Consider the following 26,795-nt stretch of genomic DNA (forward strand, 5'->3'; position numbering starts at 1 on the left):
TATTTTCTCCTGTTTTGGTCTCTACTCCAATCATATGTTTTATACGTTTAAAAACATCCGGATTTCCCGCAAAATGGTGTTTAAAAGAAGTACTTACATACCATATTTCTGACCATAAACCGCCTTCTGTACCAGTAACAATTAACTCTTGTCGGAAATCATCTTCGACTTCTTGTCTCTGTATTCCGGTGTTAATGGCTTGACGAATTAATTGGATTGCTTCATCGTTTTCCTTCATCTTGCACGAAATAATTCGATGTCCGGGTTCATGGCAGTAGTAACATCGCTTGTAGATTGATTCCTTCCTTTGTTTTTTCCATCTTCTCAATTGTGCAGTGTTCACAGGGCATTAACGTTGATGTTGGTTGAATTACACCATCTTTCTTCACCGTGGCTCTAATACCACTTGTTGGCAGCGGAGGATTAACACTTGTCCGATAATCATGAACATCAGAATTGGATTCACAAGGATTGGAAGTGGATTCCATATTAACCTTGATCTTGTGTACGATAGTAAACACACACACAAACAAACAAACAGAATGCAAAGAAACAGAATGGATATTATGAAATATGTTGGTACCGGAATAGTTGCTGGCAAATGTCTATATATACACGAAGAGGTGTCGGTTGGTATGGTGGTTATTCTTTGGCGGGAATAACTGCCGTTTGAAACGGTATTCATCAACCGTCGTACCCCTTCTCTTATTCGCTACATATATATATAATATAAGTTTAATTATCCTAAGTACATAATAAACATACATAATTAAGTTTATAATCTAATATAAACTCCAAAACTGTCGTGGAGATGGTGCATACGGGTCTAGGTGGTGGTTTTGGTGGAGGTGTTGGGGCTGTTTTTGGTGGTGAGGCAGGTGGTAGTAGCGTGGTGAAGAACTAACCAACAAGCTCAAGAACCAGGAGAACACCACTTGGATCTTTGTAGAAATAATGTACAAGTGAATTGTATTGTTTCCTTATGTAAAAATCTTAAAAGGTTTACTAGTGCAAGTCTAAAGTTACTATCAAATACATCAATATTTATAGACAGTGATGGTAGTAGCGTTTGACCGTATGGATCATACAAATTTGTTTGTTCACCTCATGACATTCTTGGAGTAGTGAGTCATAATCTGGAATAACTAGTATGGCATACATATTGTTAAAACTGTTGAAAAATCTACTACTTACAATGATCGAATTATTTTGTGTGCCACTCGGTTTTATAGATGCCTTTCCGAGAGATTAATTATGAGATACCAAGAAGCTACCGAGCATGAAGGATGGTGATGGCTTCATCATTTCCAGAGCCAACATCACAGTCCCTACCACACTCTACTTGTTTAAAGATGAATGCTGGTTGGTTAGGAGAAGGAAGAATTGTGTCATGATTACTCAACATAAAAGCTACGTCAGTCATAGTAGGTCGGTCAGCAGCCAATTCTTGAACACACAACATCCCGACATGGATGCATAAAAGAACTTCATCCGCATTGACTGTGTCTCCTAATGAGGAGTCAACTACCATCAACGCGTTTTCTTGTTTCCATAAGTCCCAAACCTGAAATTGATGTTATTTATACAAAGTTTCTTGGGTAAGATAAATAATCAACTAAGGAAATGATTATATGCATGTTTGTAAGGCAAAATGAAGTTACTTACATGCCCAATCAAATGAACTGAGTTCTCCTTAAAGTAGCTGTTGTTTTTCTTACCACTAACTATTTCCAGAACTAGAACTCCAAAGCTAAATACATCAGATTTTACAGAGAAAAGGCCTTGCATTGCATACTCAGGAGACATATAGCCGCTACAGTCATATAATGTTATCGTAAGATAGATGAAAAAACTAGTAAAACTAGTTGTGCATTAGAGTGGAGGACTATACATACTATGTTCCGACAACTCTACGTGTTTTACCTTCGTCTTCATCCCCTCCAAATATTTTTGCCATTCCAAAATCCGCAATTTTAGGGTTTAAATTTGTATCTAGCAAAACATTGCTTGCTTTTAGATCCCTATGGATGATCCTCAACCTAGAATCATGATGAAGATATAGTAGCCCACGAACAATTCCTTGAATGATCTGGAACCGTTTCTTCCAGTCCAAAAGAAATGCCTTTTCTTGATCTAGGTTTGACACCATTCCATTTAATATATTTCAGAATTGGTAGAACTTAGAAAATTAATTAGTTGGATTTTAAGAACTTGATTGTAGGTTAGAGAACAAACCAAAGATGTAAGAATCCAAGCCTTTGTTTGGTAAGTATTCGTAAACTAACATCTTTTCTTTCTTATGAAAACAATATCCCAAAAGTCGGACCAGGTTCCTGTGTTGGAGTTTCGCGATTAACGTCACTTCGTTCTTGAATTCTTGCATCCCTTGACCTGAACTTTGCGATAATCTTTTGACAGCAATTTCTTCGCCATTTAGTAGCTTACCCTGAGTGACACATTATCTATTAAGTGACAATCATTATATTAAAACTCAAAGACCACCTAGAATGACAATACTATACCTTATAAACGGTTCCAAAGCCACCTTCTCCAAGCTTGTTTGAACAAGAAAAACTATCGGTTGCTTTAGTTATTGTGCTTAAATTAAACACTTGTAAATCAACATTTCCGCCAATATCCTTCTCTGTCAAAGAACTTTTTAAGGATTTCAAGCTACTTTCGAAATTGAACCCAACTTTGTTTCGTTTGGCTGTAGCAAATAATTAAAGTGATCATGAAAACTATCATGATTCTCGACGAGCCTAGCTTGTCAATAACCAAAACCAAAAAAAAAAAAGAAAAAAAATCAAACAATTATGGACTTTTTTGTTAGTATAGTTTCATCCCAATTTGTTCAAATTCTAGAAGAACTTGATTCATGTTACCTGGGTTTTAGACCGCATACTTTAATTCAACCCGATTTTTTATTGATCAAACTAAACCAGTGTTCTTTATTTTACACAGTTAACTAAACAAAATAAAAATAAAAAGCCCTTGCAGGAAATCAATTAAATGAACAAAACTAATAAGGAGATATAGTTTACAGAATAAATGAACAAAACAATTTGTAGGAATTATGATTTTTTTTTTTTTTAGTATTAACATTACTTAATCACAAATTTTACATTATATAATAGATTTATAGGAGCCACTAGCGGAAGTTTTACATATGTTAGTATTCACATCAAGGCCTCTATAATATGCTCTAGGACCACTATAACATTCTATATAATTTAACTAAGAAACTATATTTTTTCTCAAAAAAAAAAAAAAAAAATCTTTTATAAATTTGCCCACATTTTGAATCTTCGTCTTACTCACAAACAATTATCTTACTATCATTTCTTGGTTTTATAAACTCACAACATTTAGTTTAGAGCTAATTAGCATCAAATATAGATAATGAATTTACTCTCTATTATATATATTTTTTAGATAAAAAGTATAATGAAAAAGTTAATGTAGTTAAACGAATTAAAACTCTATTATTTTTCTATAATAATAAAATTGGAGTTTTTGACAACAACATTTGCGTCATAAAATTTGCGACGTACACATGGGTTAAACTAAAAAGGTCATGATAAGGGTTAAACTAAAAAGGTCATGATAACAATAACAATCAATAGTTATAGGAATAAATAAAAATAAAATAAGTTTTCTCCGAAGTAATAGTTTTAATAATAAAGTTAACTCTATAATAAATATAAAAATACGTTGAGGAAAACACTATAGGAAATGCATAGGAATTTCCGAGTCTTATTTTTCAAGAAAATGCGGCAAAAATTGCGTGAAATGTGTTGTAGACGATTTCTTACGAGGGTTTTTTTGCCGTAATTTTTTTTTTATCGCAGATGCGTCTGAAATCCATGCTTGCAACGCATGTTTGAAAACGTATGTCAGAAACCGTGAGTTTTCTTGTAGTGTTAATCAATTAATTCTAAATGAACGACATACCTTTTTTCTTCCTTAAGTAACAATAAATAAATATACACAATAGCAACCCAGCTGCAGTTATTGTCATCCCGATGACCAGAAATAGATTTCTATGCGATCTGTTTAGCGTTTTTGATGAGTAGTTTGCTGAAATACAAATGACATGAAAGATTATTCCAACTGATAAAAGATCAAGCATCCTAATTAGCGGCAACTCTTTATGTAAAACAAACAAACAATAAACAAAAAGATCCTGTCAATCATTAATGCATCCACGGTAGTAAACCAGAAATATCAAATATGACATGAACTCATTACGTCTAAGTTATCATAAAAGATATTATATTAAGTCGCTTGGACAACCTTGTCAAACATTAATAGATCTAAACCTCTTTTAGAACATAATAATTGGTAATAATGAGGTTAACACTTCCTGTGTTTGATGAAATTCTTATGTTGGAAGTATTGTTAAATATATCTATTTAAATATTATTAGGCGGTGTCCTTTTTTCAGGCGGTGTCCTTTTTAACGAATGTTGACAGGCGGTGTCCTTTACTAGGTATTTTGTTGCAAGTTTAGTCCTTTACACCCAACCCAGTTAAAAAACCATGTTAATTGTTGGGTGTAAAGGACTAAACTTGCAACAAAATACCTAGGTAAAGGACTAAACTTGCAACAAAATACCTAGGTAAAGGACTAAACTTGCAACAAAATACCTAGTAAAGGACACCGCCTGTCAACAATTAACAGGGTTTTTTAACTGGGTTGGATGTAAAGGACTAAACTTGCAACAAAATACCTAGTAAAGGACACCGTCTGTCAACATTCGTTAAAAAGGACACCGCTTGAAAAATGGTATAAAGATAAAGGACAAAACTTGTAATTTTTCCATATTATTATTACCTATTATAAATGTTAGACAGTTGAATTGAGAGACTCAAAATCATATTGTTGATTTTTGTGTAAAACCTACCCACAGCTCCTTACACTGTCCACTATGCCCCGATGACATGGCATATTCTCTGACGTGAAGGGGCATGGAATACCGCGAAAAGGGGTGTCGATGGAGGTAATCCAAGGGCGGAGCTTTTTGGAGCCAGGGAAGCCCGAGGCTCCCCTGATTTTTCGTATCGTAGTGTACTTTTACCAAAATTTCAAAAATATCTTTTAGTATAAATATTAGATATTTAAAAGTTAGACCCTCTGGTTTGGATTTGAGAGTCCCCCAAGTATTGTTAACTGTATTTATTTAAATATTATTATTACCAATTACTAATGCTAGACAGTTAAATTGTGAGACTCAAAATCACCTGGTTGATTTTTGTGTGAAACCAACCCACAGCTCCTTAGACCGTCCACTATGGAGTAACACCCCAATGACGTGGCATATTCGCTTATGCGAAAGGGCGTGGAATACTTGTAGGTCTGTTTTTCTCGGAGGATCCGATACGTAACCTATCCTTGTTTATCACAAACACTATCACGGGTGCGGAATCCCCGTAAAGGTTGAAACCAAACAATGTAAAGCGGATAACACGAACAGATAATCAAAGATTCACTTAGATTAACAGGATGAGAACAAACTGCAAACACATACACACAATGCTTGACGATAAACTCTCAGTTTCTCTCTATGCTCTCATAAACTAAACTGTGAAACATGCTTAGTATATATACTGACCCTTGGACGAAAACCCTTTGGACGAAATCATGAGTGACGAAATCAGTGATTTCGCCACACATGTATGACGAAATCACGAAGGGATTTCGTTGATATGATTGTTGATGAAATCACCTGATTTCGTCAAAACCAACATGGCCAGAATATATTCTAAGGCATGAACAGAAGAGCATGATTACACAACCTCTAAACATAATGCACACTAGCATTAGGTTAACATACAAATACAAAGACAAGACGTCATACCAAGTAGGATAGGAGGATATCCGACTAGGGAGACATGACGGAACGTACAGACTCGATAACAAAAGACTGTTTAACATACAACGAAACAAGACAAGTTACAGACACAAAACTGCACTAACAAACTCCCCATTGTCTGTTGCTTGGTCTTTGTTCTTGAGTCTTCAATCTTCAGTGTTTTGCGGACCAGGTGCTTCCGGCATGAATACCACGATAAAAGCAGAAACAAGCAACGCGTTGGAACATTAAGGCTTGTTGAGCGTACTCGTCTTCATAGAAGATATCATGCCGAAACAGTTTGTTGATGTCGGCCGCAGACATGTTGACAATCCACATCGGATCTAGCATGCGGAAGTTCTCCTGATCCTTAAATACAATCACCGCTTCATGTGTATCCGAGTCGTAACACCATAACCGAATATTCTCCAAGAAATTTTGTTTCATCGGCATCGCGGAATTTTATCCATGACTTTCGGTGGCTGATAGATTAACTTGTATCGACCCGTGTTGGTCTCTGGATCTAGCGTATACTTGATCTGCTGATAGATCGGAAACTGCGGTTTGTATAGTTCATCTTTCCACCCGTTTCGACGATTGAACCTCAATCTCTTTTCGAACAACGTTGCTCCATCATAGTTTGAGCGATTGATCAGTTTCAACTTCGTTAAGGCAGTAACGTCATAGAATGGCAGAGATGTACTACTCAGCAACGAATTGAAATATTGGATGTCGTGATCGCGCTTGATGGCCATACAGTGAATATCCTGCACGAACATCCAGCTGAGTATCTTTCCATGCGGCTTTTCTTTTAGGTACTGCATGTAATCAACTCGCACTTCTGGAGGAGTTGGTTTCTCGATCTTCGACAAAAAGCTTTTTCTCCATTCTTGGAATGTGTCTGTCGTATCGTCTGAAGAATCACGTTTATTAAATTGCTCGTTGATATCGTCAAGATTCTCTTTCCGCCATTCTTCATCGAACGGATCAAATTCCGTTCGGTCAGCACGCACATAAGTTGATTTACTCGATTCGCCTTCAAAAACTATTTCTTCCAAATTATTGGTGTCATCTGTTTCTGGTTCAATTGGCATTTGATCAATCACAGCATCAGCAACTGTTTTCATTTCTTCCAAAGCTAGTTTCTGTTCATATGATAAGTCTTCCACCAACTTCCCTTCTTCTAAAAGTTCTCCAGATACAGGATGTACAACCTGTAAGGCAATATCAGAAGAGCTAATAACATTAGAAGTACCAGCCATATCACTTTCCATGTAGGAAGTGCTTTCGAACATTTGCATTTCAGCTTGTGCACTACTCGATGTTCCTTGAGCAGATTTGACTCGTGGAGGCTGGTAAGCTACAATGCGTGTAGATGTAGAGGCTGGAGGTTGTTGAGCTGCAGCTGAGGGATCTGGATTCCCTTGACCTTCAGAATCATGATCATGCTTCTTCAACACTTCCTGTTTCTTGCATCGTTCATCCCACAAAACAGCAACACGATTTTTGACGATTTAGAGATTATTATCCAAAGACGCTTTTAGTCTTTCATTTTCAGCTTTAAGTTGATCGATCTCGGCTTGTTGGCGTCCTATCACAATTTGTTGTTGTTCAACAGTGGACTTCAACGTATTTATTTCCACCAGTTGACTGAGTTGATCATTCTTGGTGATCCTAATGAAATCGGTTTGCCTTTGAATACGATCTGCAGCAGCTTCAAGTTGAGAAAATAAGAAGTTGTTCTTTTCATCTTGAGACATTTCCGAGAATATCCTTTGACGTTCAGAACTAGGCTGAGATGTAGTCACTCTGATTGCAGAAGCCATTTATCTTTGTGGAGCAACTTGAGGAGTTACTGTTGGAGTTTCAGGACCCGATGTAACCACAGGAGGTGGTTGAGTAGCTGAAGTTGGTGGTTCTGTAGATCTCGGAGGAGACGGCACCATTGTTGAAGCTTCTTCGGTTGTGAATCCAAAGTTTGGATCAATTGCAGCTTCCTGTATAGGCTTAGAAGGAACAGATTGCTGAGCAGACGAGGAAGTACCAATGTTCTTTTTAGCTTTCTTCTTACGAAGGACAGCCGTTTTCTTTTTCTGCACACATTCAGTCTCAGTATCCGACGGAACATAATCCGAATCTGCTTGTTCATCTCCACCAGCACTACTAGCGCCAGGTGCACTAGCTGCTGTCGTTCCAGCATCACCACCATCACCATCACCACCTTCTTCATCATCATCACTATCAGACGAATCAGATGAAAAATGCTTGCGCTTGAACTTTTCTTTCTTCATCTTTTCTAACTTGGGTTCATCATCTGACTGGCTGTCGTCGTGACGCCATTTGTCATTAGCAGGAGCCACGTATTCTTTGTTTAGGAGTGCACCAAACATCTTCCGAGGAGGATCAGACTCTTTATATTTCTTAGCAGAGTGACCTTTGAATAAGTTAAAAGAATGATCCAACATATTTTCAATCTTGAGAATGTCGGTGTCAGCTTTGGGAAGTTCGGGGTGTTGAGCATTTATGATCATTTGCATGAATCTCGGATACATCCAGAATTTCTTGCCGGACGTCCGAGATCCAGTTCTTCGTAGGTTGTCCTTCATGTTTGCGAATAAGAACTATGAGATGCTGAATGGCTTATTCAAAACAAACGCGACCATCAGACCGATGATATCGTTTCCGGCCATATCATAACCTTATCATAACCTGCATGGTTTTTGCCTAAACATTGAATAAGTACATGCAACAAGAACTTGTACCGCATAGGCAATGAAGCTTTGTTGATTTGCCCAACAAAAATCTCAGCAACACATTTCATCCTGAGCAGACATCCGCGCGTGCACATGATTCGTAGAGAGAATGGTGCATCAGCGACGTCTTGAAGTTCCAAAACAGCATTAAGAATTTCTGGAGATACATCCACATTCAGCTTATCAACCTGCCCTTGAATCACTTCCTTTCCATCAACTTCCAGTATCTGAGCAGTATCCCAGAATTCTTTAATCAATGTCTTATACACCGGTGTTGAGAAAGTAACGGCCTTGTTTATCCGTGATTCCCGTAGCCATTGCGTGATTTCCTTGAAGATGGATTTTTGGATGGTCTTTGTATCGAAGATGAGGGAGAAGATGACTGCACAAATTTTTTTTGGGGTTTTATTTTGTATCGAGACAACCAGAGAAATATTTCTTGATTGGGCCGTGATGTAGAAGGTACTACATTTATTTTTTATTTTTTTGCTAGAGCATGTTTACAAAATACAAACATGGTTAAGGCATTAGAATACATTTTGGACCAGCATGATGATACACTTTACTGGGCCTATTATTCTTGGTTGTTGAAAATTATGAGACATGGAGTCGTGGATCCGTCTCTATTCGTGGGTTGCACATGGGGTCGGGTATTCGCGAAAATGATTTGAACCGCGCTTCTGAATGTCAACGTCAAAATTCGTACGGGTTTTGGGAGGGCGCGGGATGATGAAGCTTGATGAAAACAATTGATTTTTGAAAAATTGTGGGGTAGTCACGGTTACCGATGCAAACGTCAAATTTTGGTGACTTGACTACTATGGGCCAAAAACCAAAATGGTATGTTCACTTCCGCACGTCAATGTTTATGATTGTTACGGTTAGTCGCAAATGTTCGAAAGCATTTTGTTTATTGTCATATTCTCGCATTTGAAAACGAACGTATGAACCTGGAATATCAATACCGGTCCTAACGAGTTCACAAAGTCTTTGGAGAGATACAAGTCAAATCCTACGGGGTACTAGGCGAAATTTCTTTATCAACTAGAATATGCAACGAAGAAATCTTTTTGTTTATTGTCATATTCTCGCATTTGGTAATGAATGAATGAACCTAGAATGTCAATACCGGTCCTAACGAGTTCACAAAGTCTTTGGAGGGATACAAGTCAGATCCTATGGGGTACTAAGGGACGTTCTTATTCAACTAGAATATGCAAAGAAGAAAGTCGTTTTCGTGATTTTTCGAACAACCGAGAACATTCAGTGAAGATTGACGACAGTTCCGCTCAGTGGAGGGAATTGGTGAACATTTGAATATAAATTTTACTCAGTGGAGAGAATTTGTTCTGTGAAATTAACGACAGTTTCTTTGAAGTGGAGAGAATCTGTTAAGGTTTAGAGATCTGACCAAAGAAATGGGGGGATAAAAGTTTTCATATGTTGAATTTATTCGGTAAATTTCTAAACGCAATCACAGGTGGTAGAGTTTATGTTATGACAGATCAAGACTTGATGTAGTTCTTAAAGATTGGAACCCTTATCAAATGCCGGTTGGAGTATTGGAAGATCAGCGGAAGATCGGTCAATTAAGCCTTGTAAGGAAATTGCACAACACCCAACACGAATACGCATACTTTGAGGGGGAAATATTATACAAGGAGCGTCAAGATAGTACTTACCTGGATCATCGGTCAAGGGGGAATTTGTTAACACAGAGAAGATAAATACTTGACTGATGATAGATTGCAGTTGCATTTTCAGCATTCGACAGCAACGGACAAGGGGGAATTTGTTGATGCAGATTTTGTGTCCGATGCTTGTCGAATAGATTAGATTTGTATTTTATGTTGATTATGTAATAGTTAGTGAAACGGTCAAACAAATGTGTATTGACCCGCTCATTTGAAGTGGTCAAACGAGAGGGTTATGGGTTTGAACGTGTGTGTGTGCAAGTGAAGTGTGTGTGGCTATAAATACCACCCCTTGTCTTTCATTTGCACTAGAGAGAGAGTGAAAGAGGGTGAACTCATTTGAGAGAGTTCACTGTGAGCTTTATGGTTTGGGGGGAGAGATCACCACTTGGTCTCTCCCCGGATGTATACTCCTTTGGTATTAGTTCGGTTAGCTAGTAATCGGGCCGATTTTTAATGTTATACTACCGATTAATACAAAGAAGTTGTGTTTATCCATCTCTAATATCTCACGTCTTGAACTAATCTCACACTAATCACGGTTTCGGTCACGAAACACGATCCTACAATTGGTACAATTGAGGTAAAACATGAGTTAACCGACATCGGGAAATCCTTTTTGTTATTATCTTTGTGTCTTTTTAATTTATCATAGTTTGTTGATTTTAGGGGGAGTAAATCCAAAATTTGAAAATTTAAAAACATCGAAAAATGTCAAAAACCCAAAAACATTGGAAAAACAAAAATGAGTTTCCTGGCGAGAAAAGGAGAAAATGATAGTACACCAGTGGTCTGTCCAAACCTCTTTGAACTGAATTAAAATGAAAAATGTTAAGCAGCTCTATATAAGATGTATCGGTAGGCTCACAATCATTTTAAAGTGTGTAGGGTGATATAAATCTTACATTGACTGAAGACTAGGTGGGAACCGCACATTGGCATATGGTCTTGGTACCGAAATTTCGTTTGAGAGATTGCCGAGGTTCTGAGATATTCGGTCTTTATGTTGTCTTATCATCTGGGTATCATGGTTGTATCTTTTACCGAAAATTAACGGAGACGAAGTCTAAGATCTTCCATGATACTATACATACGTGATCAACAATCACATGTCCAAACAAAATAAGTGATAATATATCACATTTATCCGGGAGTCAAGTTCGTCCCTCTGCTGTACTATGTACTGACCTGTTCACGGACTTGCTCCTGTAACCTCATGCATCTGAAAATCAAGTTCCTCATCAATAAGTGATTCTATCACATAGGGCTTGTTTTCAAATCAAAATAAGTGAGTTTCTCACATCTTTTATACAGTCAAACAGATGATAAACGGTATACTCACCGGTAAGATGAACTCTCGTGCGTACCTTGATACGGGAATGTGTCGTGTGTGGATGAACCCCGGTCGCTATAGGATGCTTATCTAAATGTTAACTAATTGAACAAAAAGAGTGTTTTGGCGTGACCGTACACTGATATGATTCTCTTACCCTCGAAACTCGCAAAAAGAATGTCTGTAAATATTTATTTACTGCTTTCAGTTTCTGCATCTTTGTATATATTTATTTATTGCTTTCCGTCTTTACTTTTGAAAAACGAAAAATTCCAAAAAGATTTTAGGTGTGTTTTAATATAAATTTTATACAAGCCAAAAAGATTTTGCTTCTAGTTTATTTTTGATTGACCGATGTTGGAACTCGAGTCTATCATACCCAAAATCCTGATCGTAAGTCGGAAAACAATTACACCTTCATAAGCTGTCGAAGTTAACAAGGTTTGAAAGTTAAAGGATTAAAATTGATCAATTTTTAAACTTTCAAACTGTTGTCGGTCGGTGTTTGATTGAGATTTGATCTCATATGTGTCGTTGTTTAATTTGTCTATATTCCAAGCGGTTGTTCTCATTACGTGTTTAGCTTTCTTGTATGTGCAGATGCGACATCAGAATCAGCTAAAGGCGGAGAGAACGTGTCAGATGACAAGCCATAAAGTGAAGACACGACGTTGATACAATCAGAAGATCAAGATGATCGGGTTGCAGTTGATCACTCATCAACACCACATCTAAAGTATAGAAGATCAAAAGATTCACGAGCATCATTCAAGGGGGAGTTTGTTGATACACTCCCTGATTGTGTCACGTGAAGACTTTTAAGATCCTCCGACATGAAAGACATGGAAGACGAACCATCACGAGTAGCGTCCAAGGGGGAGTTTGTTAGTACACTTTATGTGGACGTGACTCGGCTCGGTTCGACTCGACTCGGTTCGACTCAGTTAGGTTCGGCTCAAGCCCGACGTAGCGACATTCCTCCGTCGTGCGCCCCAGAGTTCGACACGCGAAGCACGGAGAGCCGCGAACCAATCCGGCTGACACATCATCATGACATCATCACAAGTTTGACTAAACTTAACAATTTAGAATTCTCATAGCCATGCATGACGAAATCTGTGTGATTTCGTCAATATGGTAAATGGCGAAATCCCCTTTGTTTTCGTCACTATGTGTGTGGCGAAATCCCTGATTTCATCACAATGGTTTTCGTCCAAAGGGTTTTCGCCGTTGGTCAGTATAAATAGCTCAGTTGTTTATCAGTTTAGTCATGAGTAAGAGTGAGCACAAAAAGACTTAGTGAGAGTTTGTAAAAATTGTTTGTATATGTTTGTGGTTGTACTCATCCCTAATCAATAGATATTGAATCTTTGGTTACGCGTGTGTGTTTTACATTGTGTTTGGTTTGCACCGTCACGGGGATTCCGCACCCGTCACCGTGTTTGATATAAACAAGGATTAGGTTTCGTATCGGATTCTCCGAGAAAAACAGACCTACAAGGGCTGGTGGAAATAAATACGTTGAAGTCCACTGTTGAACAACAACAAATTGTGATAGGACGCCAACAAGCCGAGACCGATCAACTTAAAGCTGAAAATGAAAGACTAAAAGCGTCTTTGGATAATAATCTGCAGCAGCTTCAAGTTGGGAAAATAAGAAGTTGTTCTTTTCATCTTGAGACATTTCCGAGAATATCCTTTGATGTTCAGAACTAGGCTGGGATGTAGTCGCTCTGATACCAATTGTAGGATCGTGTTTCGTGACCAAAACCATGATTAGTGTGAGATTAGTTCAAGACGTGGGAGATTAGAGATGGATAAACACAACTTCTTTGTATTAATCGGTAGTATAACATTAAAAATCGGCCCGATTACTAGCTAACCGAACTAATACCAAAGGAGTATACATCCGGGGAGAGACCAAGTGGTGATCTCTCCCCCCAAACCATAAAACTCACAGTGAACTCTCTCAAATGAGTTCACCCTCTTTCACTCTCTAGTGCAAATGAAAGACAAGGGGTGGTATTTATAGCCACACCCACTTCACTTGCACACACACACGGTCAAACCCATAACCCTCTCGTTTGACCACTTCAAACGAGCGAGTCAATACACATTTGTTTGACCGTTTCACTTACTATTACATAATCAGCATAAAATACAAATCTAATCTATTCGACAAGCATCGGACACAAAATCTGCATCAACAATACCGCAGGAAGGGACGTGGATGGCAGTTATCCAAGGGCGGAGCTTCTTGGGTCGTGGCACATTCGAAATATTTTATTTTTTTAGTATAGAATATTGAATTTTTAAGAATCGGGCCTCACCTTAGCATTTTTAAAACACAGCCTCACTTTCAACCCGTTTTTCTCTTCGTCTCTTTCTGTTTTTATAAAATCTATACAAAAATATAAAATGTTTCGGTTGAGCAACATCGACCTGAACAACCCGTATAAGCAAAACCGACACTCACCAAATATGCCCAACATACCAAATACCCCGAACACACCAAACTCTTAACCCAACACTTACCTCTTCCCTTAGAATGTCCTCACCGATTGTTATCGGTCTGGGCCGCCTTGTGATGGACCATTCAAGTCACAACAAGCGCAAACAACAATTTTTTTATTATCAATACACACTAAACACGCAAAATTCACAATCCACCGTACCCGAAACTCAACTCGACTTCGTACAACCAACACAAACAACTCCCTCCCGACGACAACAACAAAAAGAAAGCATATATAATAAAAGGCAAATGACGCCGAACCCATTGAAAAGAGTTGTGGATGGTTACGGAGGAGATAGGTTTACCTCGTGCATGGGTGGACAACTCAGAGGAAACGACTACCAGTATTATTTAGCATTTCAAATTCATATTATGTTTTTTATATATTACGTTTTTTTTTACATTACACTTTAATTGTATTATATTTTTTTAATATTATGTTTATTAGTATAATATGTTTCTTATATAAATGTATCACAGCGGATCATAAAAATGGAAGCGAATTCTGGAGTCGTGTTCGTAAACCCCTTCTTGAGATCATGGGGCGTGATGCCATCTACAACAACCTCGTAACCAATGTGGTGGTCAAGCGATCGAGTGGTTCAAATTATGTAGATTTGCTTATCGAGGGAGCCTCAAATCTACAAACAAGATAAAACAATGAATAAATCGTGGGAAATTTTAAGTAAAAGCACCAAGTGGAATCTTGCCCTGATTAAGGACGTGCAGGAGGCACAGTCCAAATGGTCGAAAAACGTATCGTCCACTGACATTGGTTCGGATTCGCGATCCCTTTATAATCTAAATGCTTTGGACGATGATTTTGATATTTTGGATGATCCGGTTGAAGTAAGTCGCCCAGTTCGGAGAGATTGTGCAAAATAAAAAAAAACTGTGGTGTGGGTTCAAATTCAAGTCAAGTGGATCTTCAAGCTAAAATTGATAAACGTGACGAAAGTATCAAACAATTGTCAGCACTCAAACAACAAAAGTCCGATGTCGTTGATCTTATGGTGCTTGGGATGAAAACCAATGATATATCGAACGTGGAAAAACAAACAGTCGAAGATAAAAAAACAAGATTAGCCAACGATTTCTACAACAAAAGAATTAATTATTTTATAAATGTATTTTAATTTTAGGAATTTTAGTTTTAATGTATATTTTTTTAGGAATTTTAAGTTTAGTGTATTTTTAATTTAGGAATTTTTATTTTTATGTACTTATATTTTAGTTAAAGTTAATTACATAGTTAGTCCCTGTGGTTTACACAAAGTAACAATCTAAGTTAATAATAGTTTAAAATCACTTCTTATGGTACTAACTTTCTATTTTTTAACATGCAGGGGTATTAACGTTAATTCCCTGGTTAACTATTAGTACCTTAGATTGTTAGTTTATGTAAACCACAGGGACTAACTATGTAATTAATACCCCTACATGTAAAAAATGAAAAGTTAGTACAACAGTAAGTGATTTTAAACTATTAGTACCTTAGATTGTTAGTTTATATAAACCATATGGACTAACAGTGTGATTAACTCTTTTAGTTATTTTAATACTATTGTATTTTTATTTATTTATTAATCTATTTTATATATATAAAAATAAGAACTAAATAAATGGATGTTGATTAAAAAATAATTCAGGTGGGGTGAAAACTAGTGAAAACATAACAAGAAATAATAAAAAAAAAAGTGTCTGAAAGTGGTGTGGTGATGTGGCAGTTACTTTATGACGTGGCAGTGACAGGAGTGAAAAAGAAATTAAGCCATAACACATGGTCTTAGCCTCTTAGGGGGGGTCAGACACCCTTTATATATCTCATCACACCATCTATTACAAACCAACTAATCATAAAATGACACCTCATTCCACCAATTAAATCACACCATTACTAAATCACTTGCACCACTCATCACATCCGTGACAAAATTATTTCTAACTAATCACAAAAAACCAACCAATCACAACAATGCCACCTCATTCCCCACAAAAAAAAAATCACAACAATCCCAACCAATCATAAAAACAACCATCAAACCACCACGGTCGTAACCACCATCACACTGATCATTATCACTACAGTAACCGTCCTTCTTCATGTGTGAACCACCATTATTACTAGATTTTAACAATCATCTCAGTATCCTAATGTGGGATTGCTTCTTATCTAGAGTATAGTTAGCTCATCGTAACCCGATTCTTGTGCATTTTCAGGGAGGGTGAACGAGACCCCATCCCGCTTGTCCGATGTTCAAAATTTGTTTGTATTCGAAGGTGTGACATGATCAGATAAGACCAAAAATGGAGAAAGGCTTGAGGTGGTGAAGATGTTTGCTAGCCGGAGGTTTGAAGATAGGGTTATGTTTTATTTCTTAATCATAGAGGGGAAGGGGCACCCATCACACTATCACTAACTTCCAGCCAACCAATCAAATCTGACATCTCATTCCATCCAATTCTGTCACACCATCTCTACATTACTTGTAGCACCCATCCGTCCATCACATTCCATCACTTGACTTTTTTTAAATTACAAATAAACGAAAAACTAACACTTTAAAAAACATAAAATTAAATAAGAAATTCCAATTACAAAACAATATTATCGTCGAAAGCGAGTGTCTTCATTCTGACATTCCAAAACAATATCATCGGGAACGACTACCTAGGTCGGAGGGTCAATCACACAGTCTGTTGATATTGTGTTCCCCTCACCCTTTGCCTTTCAAAAAACCAAATGCTCACTCAATTTCTTTTTCTCACAGATTGCTGCAACTTCTTCAACAATTTCTCTTTGTGCTTAGCTGCATATGAATAAGCTTTTACAAAAACAGACCAACTTGGGTAAATACCATCAACAAGATAGTAGTCGTGTCTATATGTCTCCTTTTTTTACCACAAACGAACACGGAATTGCGATTCAATGTATTTCGTTATTGAATAACGGTGATTGATGTAGAATAGTAATGTCATTATTTGAACTGAGCACATCAAAATATACATGGCAAATACATAAATCATTCGATCAGGACTATCGGTATTTTGTGGTCACCTCTCATAAAGTGGCCTCGCAAACTCATTAGACAGATTCTCCAAATAAAATGTGTACAGTTGATGCTACCGAGCATCCCTGGAAGGTACCATCTAGCTTCATGTGAGTGTACAAACGGGTTATGTTGTGTCTAGTCTTTTTTCATAGAAACTCTGTACGGTATAACTTCGTAGTAATCGCATTGCAAAAAAGATGAAGAGATTTACTTGAAGTCTTAGCAGACATAGCTAAATATTCATCATATTCGTTGGATCATTACCGATTGCAAGTTGACGAATCGCAGATGTGCATTTTTGTAGCTTCGTGAAACCTTTTTGAAGCCATTCAAATTGAGCTTCAATATCTCCCACAATCATTAAAAGTAACTATTTCGATAAATGGAATCTCGCTCTAAACTTCTCAACTTTTTACGTTGTGTTTTCGAAAATGAAATCATTTATTAGAACTTCATGAGCCGCTTCCCAATCACAATGCACAATTATTCTCTTTGATCGTCTAGTATCTTCAAGTTCCTCAGCTTCGGCAACCATTGCAAAAAAAATCAAGAGTAGGACCAGAAGAATTGTACGAAATAGATGAGTTGGTTGAAAATGAACTTGAACCCTCCATTGGTCCTTTCTTTAAGTTTTAGGGGCTGTTTGGTAGCTTCTGAATGGTCATTAAGAGGCTACCTCTTAATGGAACGATTAAGAATTTTACCAATGAGAAGGTAGAAGAATGTGACATGTGATGATTTATCATTCAGAGGTTACCTCTTAACCATTCAGACTTGAGGTTACCTCTTATTCATTCAGAGGTTTTAAACCATTAAGAGGTAGCATCTGAATGGTCATTAAGAGGCTACCAAACAGCCCCTTAGAGTGTTGTAAAGTAAGAAAATTTGTGGTTAAAATATGGTATATGTGGTATTATTTAAAGGGAGGAAAACAATCTTTAAGGGTGTAATGCTAATAGTAAAAGGTGGAATTATTTAAAGGGAGGAAAACAATATTTATGGTTGTAACACTAATAGCATCGTTTGGCAACGGTCAAATTGTAGGTCTCGATGTCAGATCTCGGACATGATGATTTCTTGTTTTGGATGGTGCAACAAGTGCGGATGATGTAATCAACAAGAATGATTTCGATGTTTAACGGGTTCGTATTGATTCGAGCAGAGTTTCGTTAAAGATTACAAACATAAGACCCACCAAAACTCTCTATCTTTATATACTCTCTCACTAGCTCATACAAGCTCTCAAATTACAAGTGACATTCCACCTATATTTATACACACTGGTTCTAAACGAAGGTGATGTGTGTTAACCGAAGGTCTTCTTAGGGGTTAGAGGCGCTCCACTAGTGATGGAGTTCCACCACTCATAACATCCAATCAAGTTCCGCTGCGCCATCGAGTTTTATTCTATCACTAGTGATTGATTTTAGTGGAAATGTCCATCACTCACCACACAAACATCTCCCATTGAAAAACAACCGAACATGTGCGGTAGTAAACAACCCACAACGCGTTATGGCTACAACGCGTTTTACTGATCACACGTGATGGGCAAAGACGGCGGTGGTGTTCCACAGTAAAAAAGTGTGGTCATTGAACCACCACGTAGCGCACCGAGTGGCCTTAGGGGACCCGGGGTGGTGAGTGATGGAACCCCCATCACTCGTGAAAAACTTTAGCACACCGCTGCCACCGTCATTTATCACTCGTGAAACTTACCACGCGTGATATTTATCACGGGTTGAATTTCGAAAAAATGGAACGTTGGGGGCTTGTTTCTGTTGACAAGATGACTGTTTGAGGGTTTTTTTATAAAATCCAACCATTTCCACTAAACAAAGGTTGTGAGTGATGAAATAATGGTTGATGACATGACGAATTTGATTGAATCTTGTGACTGATGAGTGAGGGATCACCACCCCCGCCCCCTTATGATAGCTTTCTATTGGTTGGTTATACCATTCTCCATGCGAAGGTGACTATGTACCATGCGAAGGTCCATCTTGAATGAAAGTGTACATGTGATGTCCCTTGAGCGATAGTGACATCTCTTGATATAATATTCCATAAGATGGCATACATATGGGGGTCCAAACGATGGAAAGCATGCAACTTGTAATATTCAAATTATTGCACCATTCTTGTTCAAATTATGGCAGCATGTGGATATTATATGAATCCAAAAGATGGTCTTGACTTTACATCCAAATGATGGCTCCATGTTGATTAACATCTCAGTTCGTTTATCATCTCGGACTTTGGGTCACTTGAAACTTCGTTCTTCGAGTCGAACGAGGGAGGAATGCCGTTCAATGTCGATCGTTTCTGAACCGTCACTAGCGAGATACACAAAGTGCATCAACACAAATGCTTCCACCCATGGTTGCAGAAATCGGCCTAGGCGGCCGATTAATCGGCGCCTAGGCGCTAAGCGGTCATCTACTGCCTAATTTTGAGCTAGGCGGTCAATTAATCGGTCATGGTAAAAAATCGGTCAAAATCGATCCTAGGCGGTCAAAATCGGTCCTAGGCGGTCAAAAATCGGATTAATCGGACAATCTTAGTCGGTCAAAATCGGCCCTAGGCGGTCCTAGGCGGTCAAAATTGGTCAAAATCGGTCAAAATCGAACCATACCATCTGAAACTTGAAGTATTTATGTGAATTTTGAAGTATTATTTTTATATTATTAGGTATATATATATAATTTTGAAAAAATACATACAAAAATCCCATTCCGATTAATCCAGATTAATCCCGATTAATCCTTAGGCTGTACCTCACCGCCCGACTAGCGCCTAGCGCCTTCTACAACATTGCTTCCACCAATACAATCATCGCCAACACGGAAACCACGATTACTACAATGATCACATCCACCGCGCCACTACACCTCACACCACTAACCCTCTAAGGGGTAGAATAGTGTTTAATTAATATTTGTTTTTTTTTTATGAAAAAACATATTAAAATTAAATGTTCTATATAACTATATGTTATTCATACTAATTAATAATAGTTAACAATATATAGTCTAATTTTTTAAATTAGTAATATAGAATTGACTTAAAAATAGATATAAAAAATGAGTGAGTGATATATGGGGATAAGGCAAAGCCTTTAAACACCTGGGTTGAGAAAGGCAATGTCTTAGTTCAAATCACACAGACCATAAAGACTAAAAGAAATTAGCAGTTCAAAAAAATTAACATAGGTTTAACTAGTGACGTCAAAAGAGTGAATAATGAGGGATATTGGTACAACACATAGTCTTGGATTGGGCGCGTATATGTTGTATATGTTTGAAGGTAGGGGATGTAAATCAGAGCCCCTCCACGCGTGTTTTTCTTTTTCTTCTCGTTGAACATGCTGACGGCAATAAATAATCCTATTGTTTTGTTCTCTTTCTAAAGACACTAGTACTTCTCAACAAATGTGTATCATGTAAAAAAAATTTGATAAGCTACATAAATCATATAATAAATATTAAAAATAAGATTAGAGAAAAGCATTAAGGGCGTACCTAATTCAGCTGCATCAACCCGTATATAAAAAAATTGGCCACCATCTGAAAATGTCCTCGTATCGATCATCTCCCCATGCCAAGTAATACAACCTCCATCATCAGCCCCTTTACTAATATCAGCACTTGCGTACCCCATGCACGTGCAATTCCTCAAGCAAAACTCCGCACACGCTTTTAATCCCAAACTCATGTTGACATGTGCCGTCGATGTGTCGGGTACCTTTACACGGGCCAACTCAATGAACCCGTCTCCAAACTTGCACATTTGTGTTCCCACCTTTCTCTTACACCCTTTCGAACCATCCCTTATGTACCAGTCCTGTGGTGACCGTGGCTCGTAACCAGGAAGACAATCACACTCAAAAGTAAGTGATGCATATGGATCACAAAACCCGAAAGGACCACAATGGTTATAGCCATCACACTGGTCTTTTGGGTGGTACCAGAATCCAATCCACTTACGACTTACTTCTTCCCAAGTCAGCCTCTCTAAGGTTCCGAACTCGGTAAGGACAAATCTAGACAACATGGCCGGATTGTGCATCAGGTAAACGATGGTCACCTCATCCTCGTTATCTATATAAGTACCATTACTGATATTATCTTTCGTCATCCCTGGTACACCGCTCCATCCAAGACCGGTCCATGACCCCGCCCGCCAAATTCTAGCCATACCTTTAAACAAGAACAACTGGGCTGACCCAACAAACTCCATTTTATACGAATAATCTCCCACACCGGGATTCTGACTAGACTTCCAAGATGTAACCACCTTGTTTAAACCCGTTTTCCTATCTAACCCGAGCTTCATACCCGGAAGATATGTGTTCGAAGGGTGATCAAAGCTTTGCCATGAATAAACCTCTTTGTTAACTAGGCCTTGAAACAACGCCAAATTCCCCGAATCCAACAACTGAGCCGTTGAAACACCATTTGCGACTCCGGAAACATTGGTTGACCAAAACAAAAAACTTTGATCTTTTTCATGTAGGATAAGGTTCCCCGTTTGATCCACGGATAGGATACCGGATGAGTTAGTGATCGGATGGTCTCTATTGGCAACCCAAACTACAGTTTGCTCCGAAATCTTGTTATACCAGATACCCACGTATCTGTTGGTGGAGTTTGGGGGGCTAAAAAACCCAAGAGCAAAGGTTTCTCCATTGGAGACCAAAATATCCCCATCTTTAACAGGTCTAGTGAGTGTGATGGTGTCGATACAAGTGCAAAAATAAAAACCCAAAAAGAGTAACATAGATACTAGAATGCATCTTACTTGATACATGTTTTCTTTGCAAGTGTTTTTCCGTCGTATGTTTCAAAAGAAACATTATATGTGAATGAGTAAATTGCCATTTTAGTCCTTGAGTTTTGTTCAAATTTGCCATTTTAGTCCAAATAGTTTTTTTTTGCCTCTGGGTCCCTGACTTTTCCCTTTTGTTGCCATTTTGATCACATACACTAACTCCATCCAAAAACTCCATCTTTAACCAGTGGTATTTTGGGGATTTTCTTTTTAAATGTTTTCAATTGCCATTTTGATCCTGTACCGTTTCGACCCGAACCGTTTCGAGCCGAGCCGTTTCGACGCGAATCGTTTTGACCCGTACCGTTTCGACCCGAACCGTTTCAACGCGAACCGTTTCGACCCGTACCGTTTCGAGCCAAACCGTTTCGAGCTGAACCGTTTCGAGCTGAACCGAACCGTTTCAAGCCGAACCGTTTCGAGCCGAACCGTTTCGAACCGAACCGTTTCGAGCTGAACCGTTTCGAGCTGAACCGTTTCGACGCGAACCGTTTCGACGCGAACCGTTTCGACCCGTACCGTTTCGAACCGAACCGTTTCGACCCGTACCGTTTCGCGCTGAACCGTTTCGACCCGTACCGTTTCGAGCTGAACCGTTTCGACCCGTACCGTTTCGAGCCGAACCGTTTCAACCCGTACCGTTTCGACCCGAACTGTTTCGAGCTGAATCGTTTCGACGCGAACCGTGCCTCGAAAAGGTACGGGTCGAAAAGGTTCAGCTCAAAACGGTACGAGTCGAAACGATTCAGCTCGAAACGGTTCGGTTCGAAACGGTACGGGTCGAAACGATTCGCGTCGAAACGATTCGGCTCGAAACGGTTCGGCTCGAAACGGTTCGGCTCGAAACGGTTCGGCTCGAAACGGTTCGGCTCGAAACGGTACGGGTCGAAACGGCTCAGCTCGAAACGGTTCGGGTCGAAACGGTACGGGTCGAAACGGTTCGCGTCGAAACGGTTCAGCTCGAAACAGTTTAGCTCGAAACGGTTCGGGTTCGAAATGGTTCGCGCCGAAACGGATTTTTTGTATTTTTTTAGATTTTTTTAGAATTTTTATGATTTTTTAGAATTTTTATTATTTTTTAGAATTTTTTGGAATTTTTTTGATTTTTTGAAATTTTTTTGATTTTTTGGAATTGGATCAAAATGGCAATTGAAAACATTTAAAATGAAAATCCCTAAAATACCCTGGTTAAAGATGGAGTTTTTGGATGGAGTTGGTGTATGTGATCAAAATGGCAACAAAAGAGAAAAGTCAGGGACTCAGAGGCAAAAAAAAAAAAACCATTTGGACTAAAATGGTAAATTTAAACAAAACTCAGTGACAAGATTTCCCCTTCCAATGTGAATCGTGACTTAATATAATAAATATCAAAGAAAATGACGAAATTGGCAGCCCGAATAACTATTGATATTGAAGATTTTTTTCAAAACTGAAATCAAAAATGGCTGCCATAAGTTTGACTCACTTACTTGCCAACCGGTGAATGACAAGTGGCGTACGAGTTTGGCCCTCACCGTTCTTTTCCTTAGACATTTCAACAATGTTTGTGCATTTTTATTTTTTATTTATTAATCCAAGAGGGAGTGTAGTAAGGCCAGAGGGTGTGGGGGCGTCACCCCCGCCAGCTCATTGTCTCTATAGCGCCCCGAGGCGCTATCCACACCCTTCGATTTAAGGAGGGGCGCTATACAGTCTCCGCCAAGATGATAACGAGTCTTAAACGTGTTAAACGAGGAAAGTTGGTCAAATTAGACCGTTTGGCAACGTTCGAAAATAAAAAAAATAAAAAAAAACTTTTTTTAATTCAAATATAAATATAAACCCATTCCAAACTAAATAACTCACCAATCTCTCTACGGGAGACGATATTTGTGGATATCAACCGCAGCCGATGTTCCACTTTTATACGAGGCTCATCAGCGCATACACGGGTTTCCTGGAATGTTGGGTAGTCTTGATTGCACGCACTGGGAATGGACGACATGTCCAACCGCTTGGAAAGGGCAACATCATCGTGGTGACCACGACGGTCCTACCCTAATATTACAAGCGGTTGCTTCTCAAAATTTATGGATTTGGCATGCGTACTTTGGCATGGCTGGTGCGAACAATGACATTGCCATTTAATGTCCTCGAATCTATTCGACGATGTCATAGACAAGGTTGGCATGGCTGGTGCAAACAATGACATTGCCGTTTTATGTAGTGTTTTTATTTTTTTAATGAAGTTATATAGTATTTTTATTTTTTTAATGAAATTATGTAGTGTTTTTATTTTTTATTTTCTAGTTATTAAAATTGTCATTTAATTTAAAAAATTTTAATATTTACATAAATTAATAAGAGTTAATTACACAAATGGGTGCTGTGGTTTATACATAATTTCGCCTTTGGGTACTAACTTCTTTTTTTAACAGGTTTAGGTTCTATGGTTTTAATTTTGTAACACCTTTGGGTACTAACACTAAAATTAGTTAATTAATGACTAAAATAACCTTGCATTTTTTTAAGTTTATCAATGTAACACATTTGGGTATTAACACCTAATTTTATTTAAGTTTAAATCAATTTTACAAAATCTATTTATTTTTTATTTTCATTATTTTATTATATCTCTTAATTAACATAAACTCTATTTATTTATTTTTTATTTTCATATTTTTATTAAATTTCTTATTTAATATAAAATCTACTTGTTACACCAATATTTTTTATATAGATTTTTTAAATAAAATCTATTAGCTATATAGTTTTATGTAAATTAAATTTTCATTTTCAATTTTGGATTGAAATGATTGATAATAATAAATATCTTTCATGTAAAAAAAATTAAGACTTTTTTTAACTCGTTTGTTTGTTCATTTACATTTTACTATTTAGAAAGATATTTAATTTACATAAAACTATATAGCTAGGTATTTTAGATAAAACTATATAGCTAGGTATTTTAGATAAAACTAAAAAAAATTAAGCCTTTTTAACTCGTTTTTTTTTTGTAAAATAGATTTTTAATTTACATAAAACTATATAGCTAGTAGATTTTACTGGTGCAACTAGTAGATTTTATGTAAATTAAATATCTTTCTAAAATAGTAAAATGTAAATGAACAAAAAACAAATTAAAAATGGCTTAATTTTTTTTACATGAAAGATATTTATTATTATTATTATTATCAATCATATATATCCAAAATTCAAAACGAGTAAGGTTTACATTATTTAAAACTAGTAAGAAATTTAATTTACATAAAACTATATAGCTAGTAGATTTTATTTAAAAATCTATTTAAAAATATACTGGTGTAACAAGTAGATTTTTATATTAAATAAGAAATTTAATAAAAAACATGAAAATATAAACAAATAAATAAATAGACTTTATGTTAATTAAGAGATATAATTAAAAGATGAAAATAAAAAAAATAAATAGATTTTGTAAAATTGATTTAAACTTAAATAAAATTAGGTGTTAGTACCCCAAATGTGTTACATTGATAAACTTAAAAAAATGCAAGGGTATTTTAGTCATTAATTAACTAATTTTGGTGTTAGTACCCAAAGGTGTTACAAAATTGAAACCATATAACCTAAATCTGTTAAAATAAAAAGTTAGTACCCAAAGGCGAAATTAGGTATAAACCACAGGACCCATTTGTGTAATTAACTCAATAAATAATTAGGTAATCATGACGGGGGCTCCATCCACACCCTCCAAATTAAAGGGGGCATGATAAAGCCACAGGGGTGACATGGCGCTGACGTGGAGCTTAGGTGAACTGATAAAGCCCCATGGGAGATCCAACCACACCCTCTAGCCTAATAGGTTCAAATCCTATAACGTTTATGGAAATTTGGGGTTATATTTGTTCGCTAAATTGCATTTTACGTCTTTTAAATTTCAGCAAGATTACAGGCTTTCTTATAACGAAATTACAATGGATGTTCTTGATGTTCTAATTTATTAGAGGCAATTTCCTTTCTCATTAAAAAGATTAGAAAAAATAGAGGACATCCGCTATAACGAAATTAAAACATAAAGCATAACCGGTGTAATTTCTTTAATTAAAGGAGGCGTTTAAAATTTTGTTGGAACTTAAAGGACGTAAAATGTAATTTAACATTAAAAATAAAAAAAAATGTTTGTGTATTCTTGATTTAATATATGTATATATATATATATATATAGTAGGAGTTCTGCGGAAGGTGTGTTTTTCCTAGAAAGTCTAGGAAGCGATCTGGGCCATCCGATTGGTGTTTTTAATGGCTTAGATCAAATGGATGACATTTTCGTAATATCTGAGTTATATAATTAGAGACTTTTAATATAGTGAGGGTATTTTGGTAATTGGAAGTGTTTTAAATTAGTCAAGAAACTGCCATATCAATAACCAATCCCTAAAATCATGGGATTTCCCCTCTTTCTCTCTCTCTCTCTCTCTCTCTCTCTCTCTCTCTCTCTCTCTCTCCCCCTAACCGCAACCAAAGAAGAACCAGCCATATTTCCTACAAATATTCTTCTCTGATTGGTCATATGCTCATTCTGGTCCTCACATGCTTTGTGAAATTCGTAATACGCTCCATCGACTCGTTTCATCCATCTCGATCTCTCTTAGCCTGCATACGTTCTTTTTGTCCCAGAGTTACTGATTCAGATCTAACCATTATCGCTACCGACTTCACAGACTTACGCGGAACAACTGATTCAGATCTTTGTTCTTATTTTCGGTTTGGATTTAAATTGGTCGTTAGTTATAATTTTTTA

General features: G+C 37.2%; 1 protein-coding gene across 1 annotated transcript; it reads right to left on the bottom strand.

The window, feature by feature from the left end:
* Positions 1–1,062: 1,062 nt before the first annotated feature.
* On the bottom strand, positions 1,063–22,013 carry LOC110919453 (G-type lectin S-receptor-like serine/threonine-protein kinase RKS1). Its single transcript, XM_022163718.2, has 7 exons — positions 20,725–22,013; positions 3,955–4,080; positions 2,523–2,710; positions 2,236–2,446; positions 1,896–2,133; positions 1,666–1,813; positions 1,063–1,564 (listed from the first exon to the last, which is right to left on the bottom strand). Exons 1-7 carry the CDS (start codon positions 22,010–22,012, stop codon positions 1,271–1,273), a joined length of 2,493 nt encoding a protein of 830 aa, XP_022019410.2. The 5' UTR covers position 22,013; the 3' UTR covers positions 1,063–1,270.
* Between the last annotated feature and the right edge of the window lie 4,782 nt (positions 22,014–26,795).

Source organism: Helianthus annuus, chromosome 11 (assembly GCF_002127325.2).
Source record: "Helianthus annuus cultivar XRQ/B chromosome 11, HanXRQr2.0-SUNRISE, whole genome shotgun sequence".
In the NCBI taxonomy this organism is placed as follows: domain Eukaryota; kingdom Viridiplantae; phylum Streptophyta; class Magnoliopsida; order Asterales; family Asteraceae; genus Helianthus; species Helianthus annuus.

What these genes read in the sequence shown, in the direction of transcription:
- LOC110919453 (XM_022163718.2), bottom strand. Translation starts at nt 22,012, where the DNA reads ATGTATCAAGTAAGATGCATTCTAGTATCTATGTTACTCTTTTTGGGT. An exon ending in TTACTTAAGGAAGAAAAAAG is followed by an intron (nt 2,711 to 3,954) that starts GTATGTCGTTCA and finishes TATTTGCTACAG; the next exon opens with CCAAACGAAACAAAGTTGGG. An exon ending in GCTTTGGAACCGTTTATAAG is followed by an intron (nt 2,447 to 2,522) that starts GTATAGTATTGT and finishes TGTGTCACTCAG; the next exon opens with GGTAAGCTACTAAATGGCGA.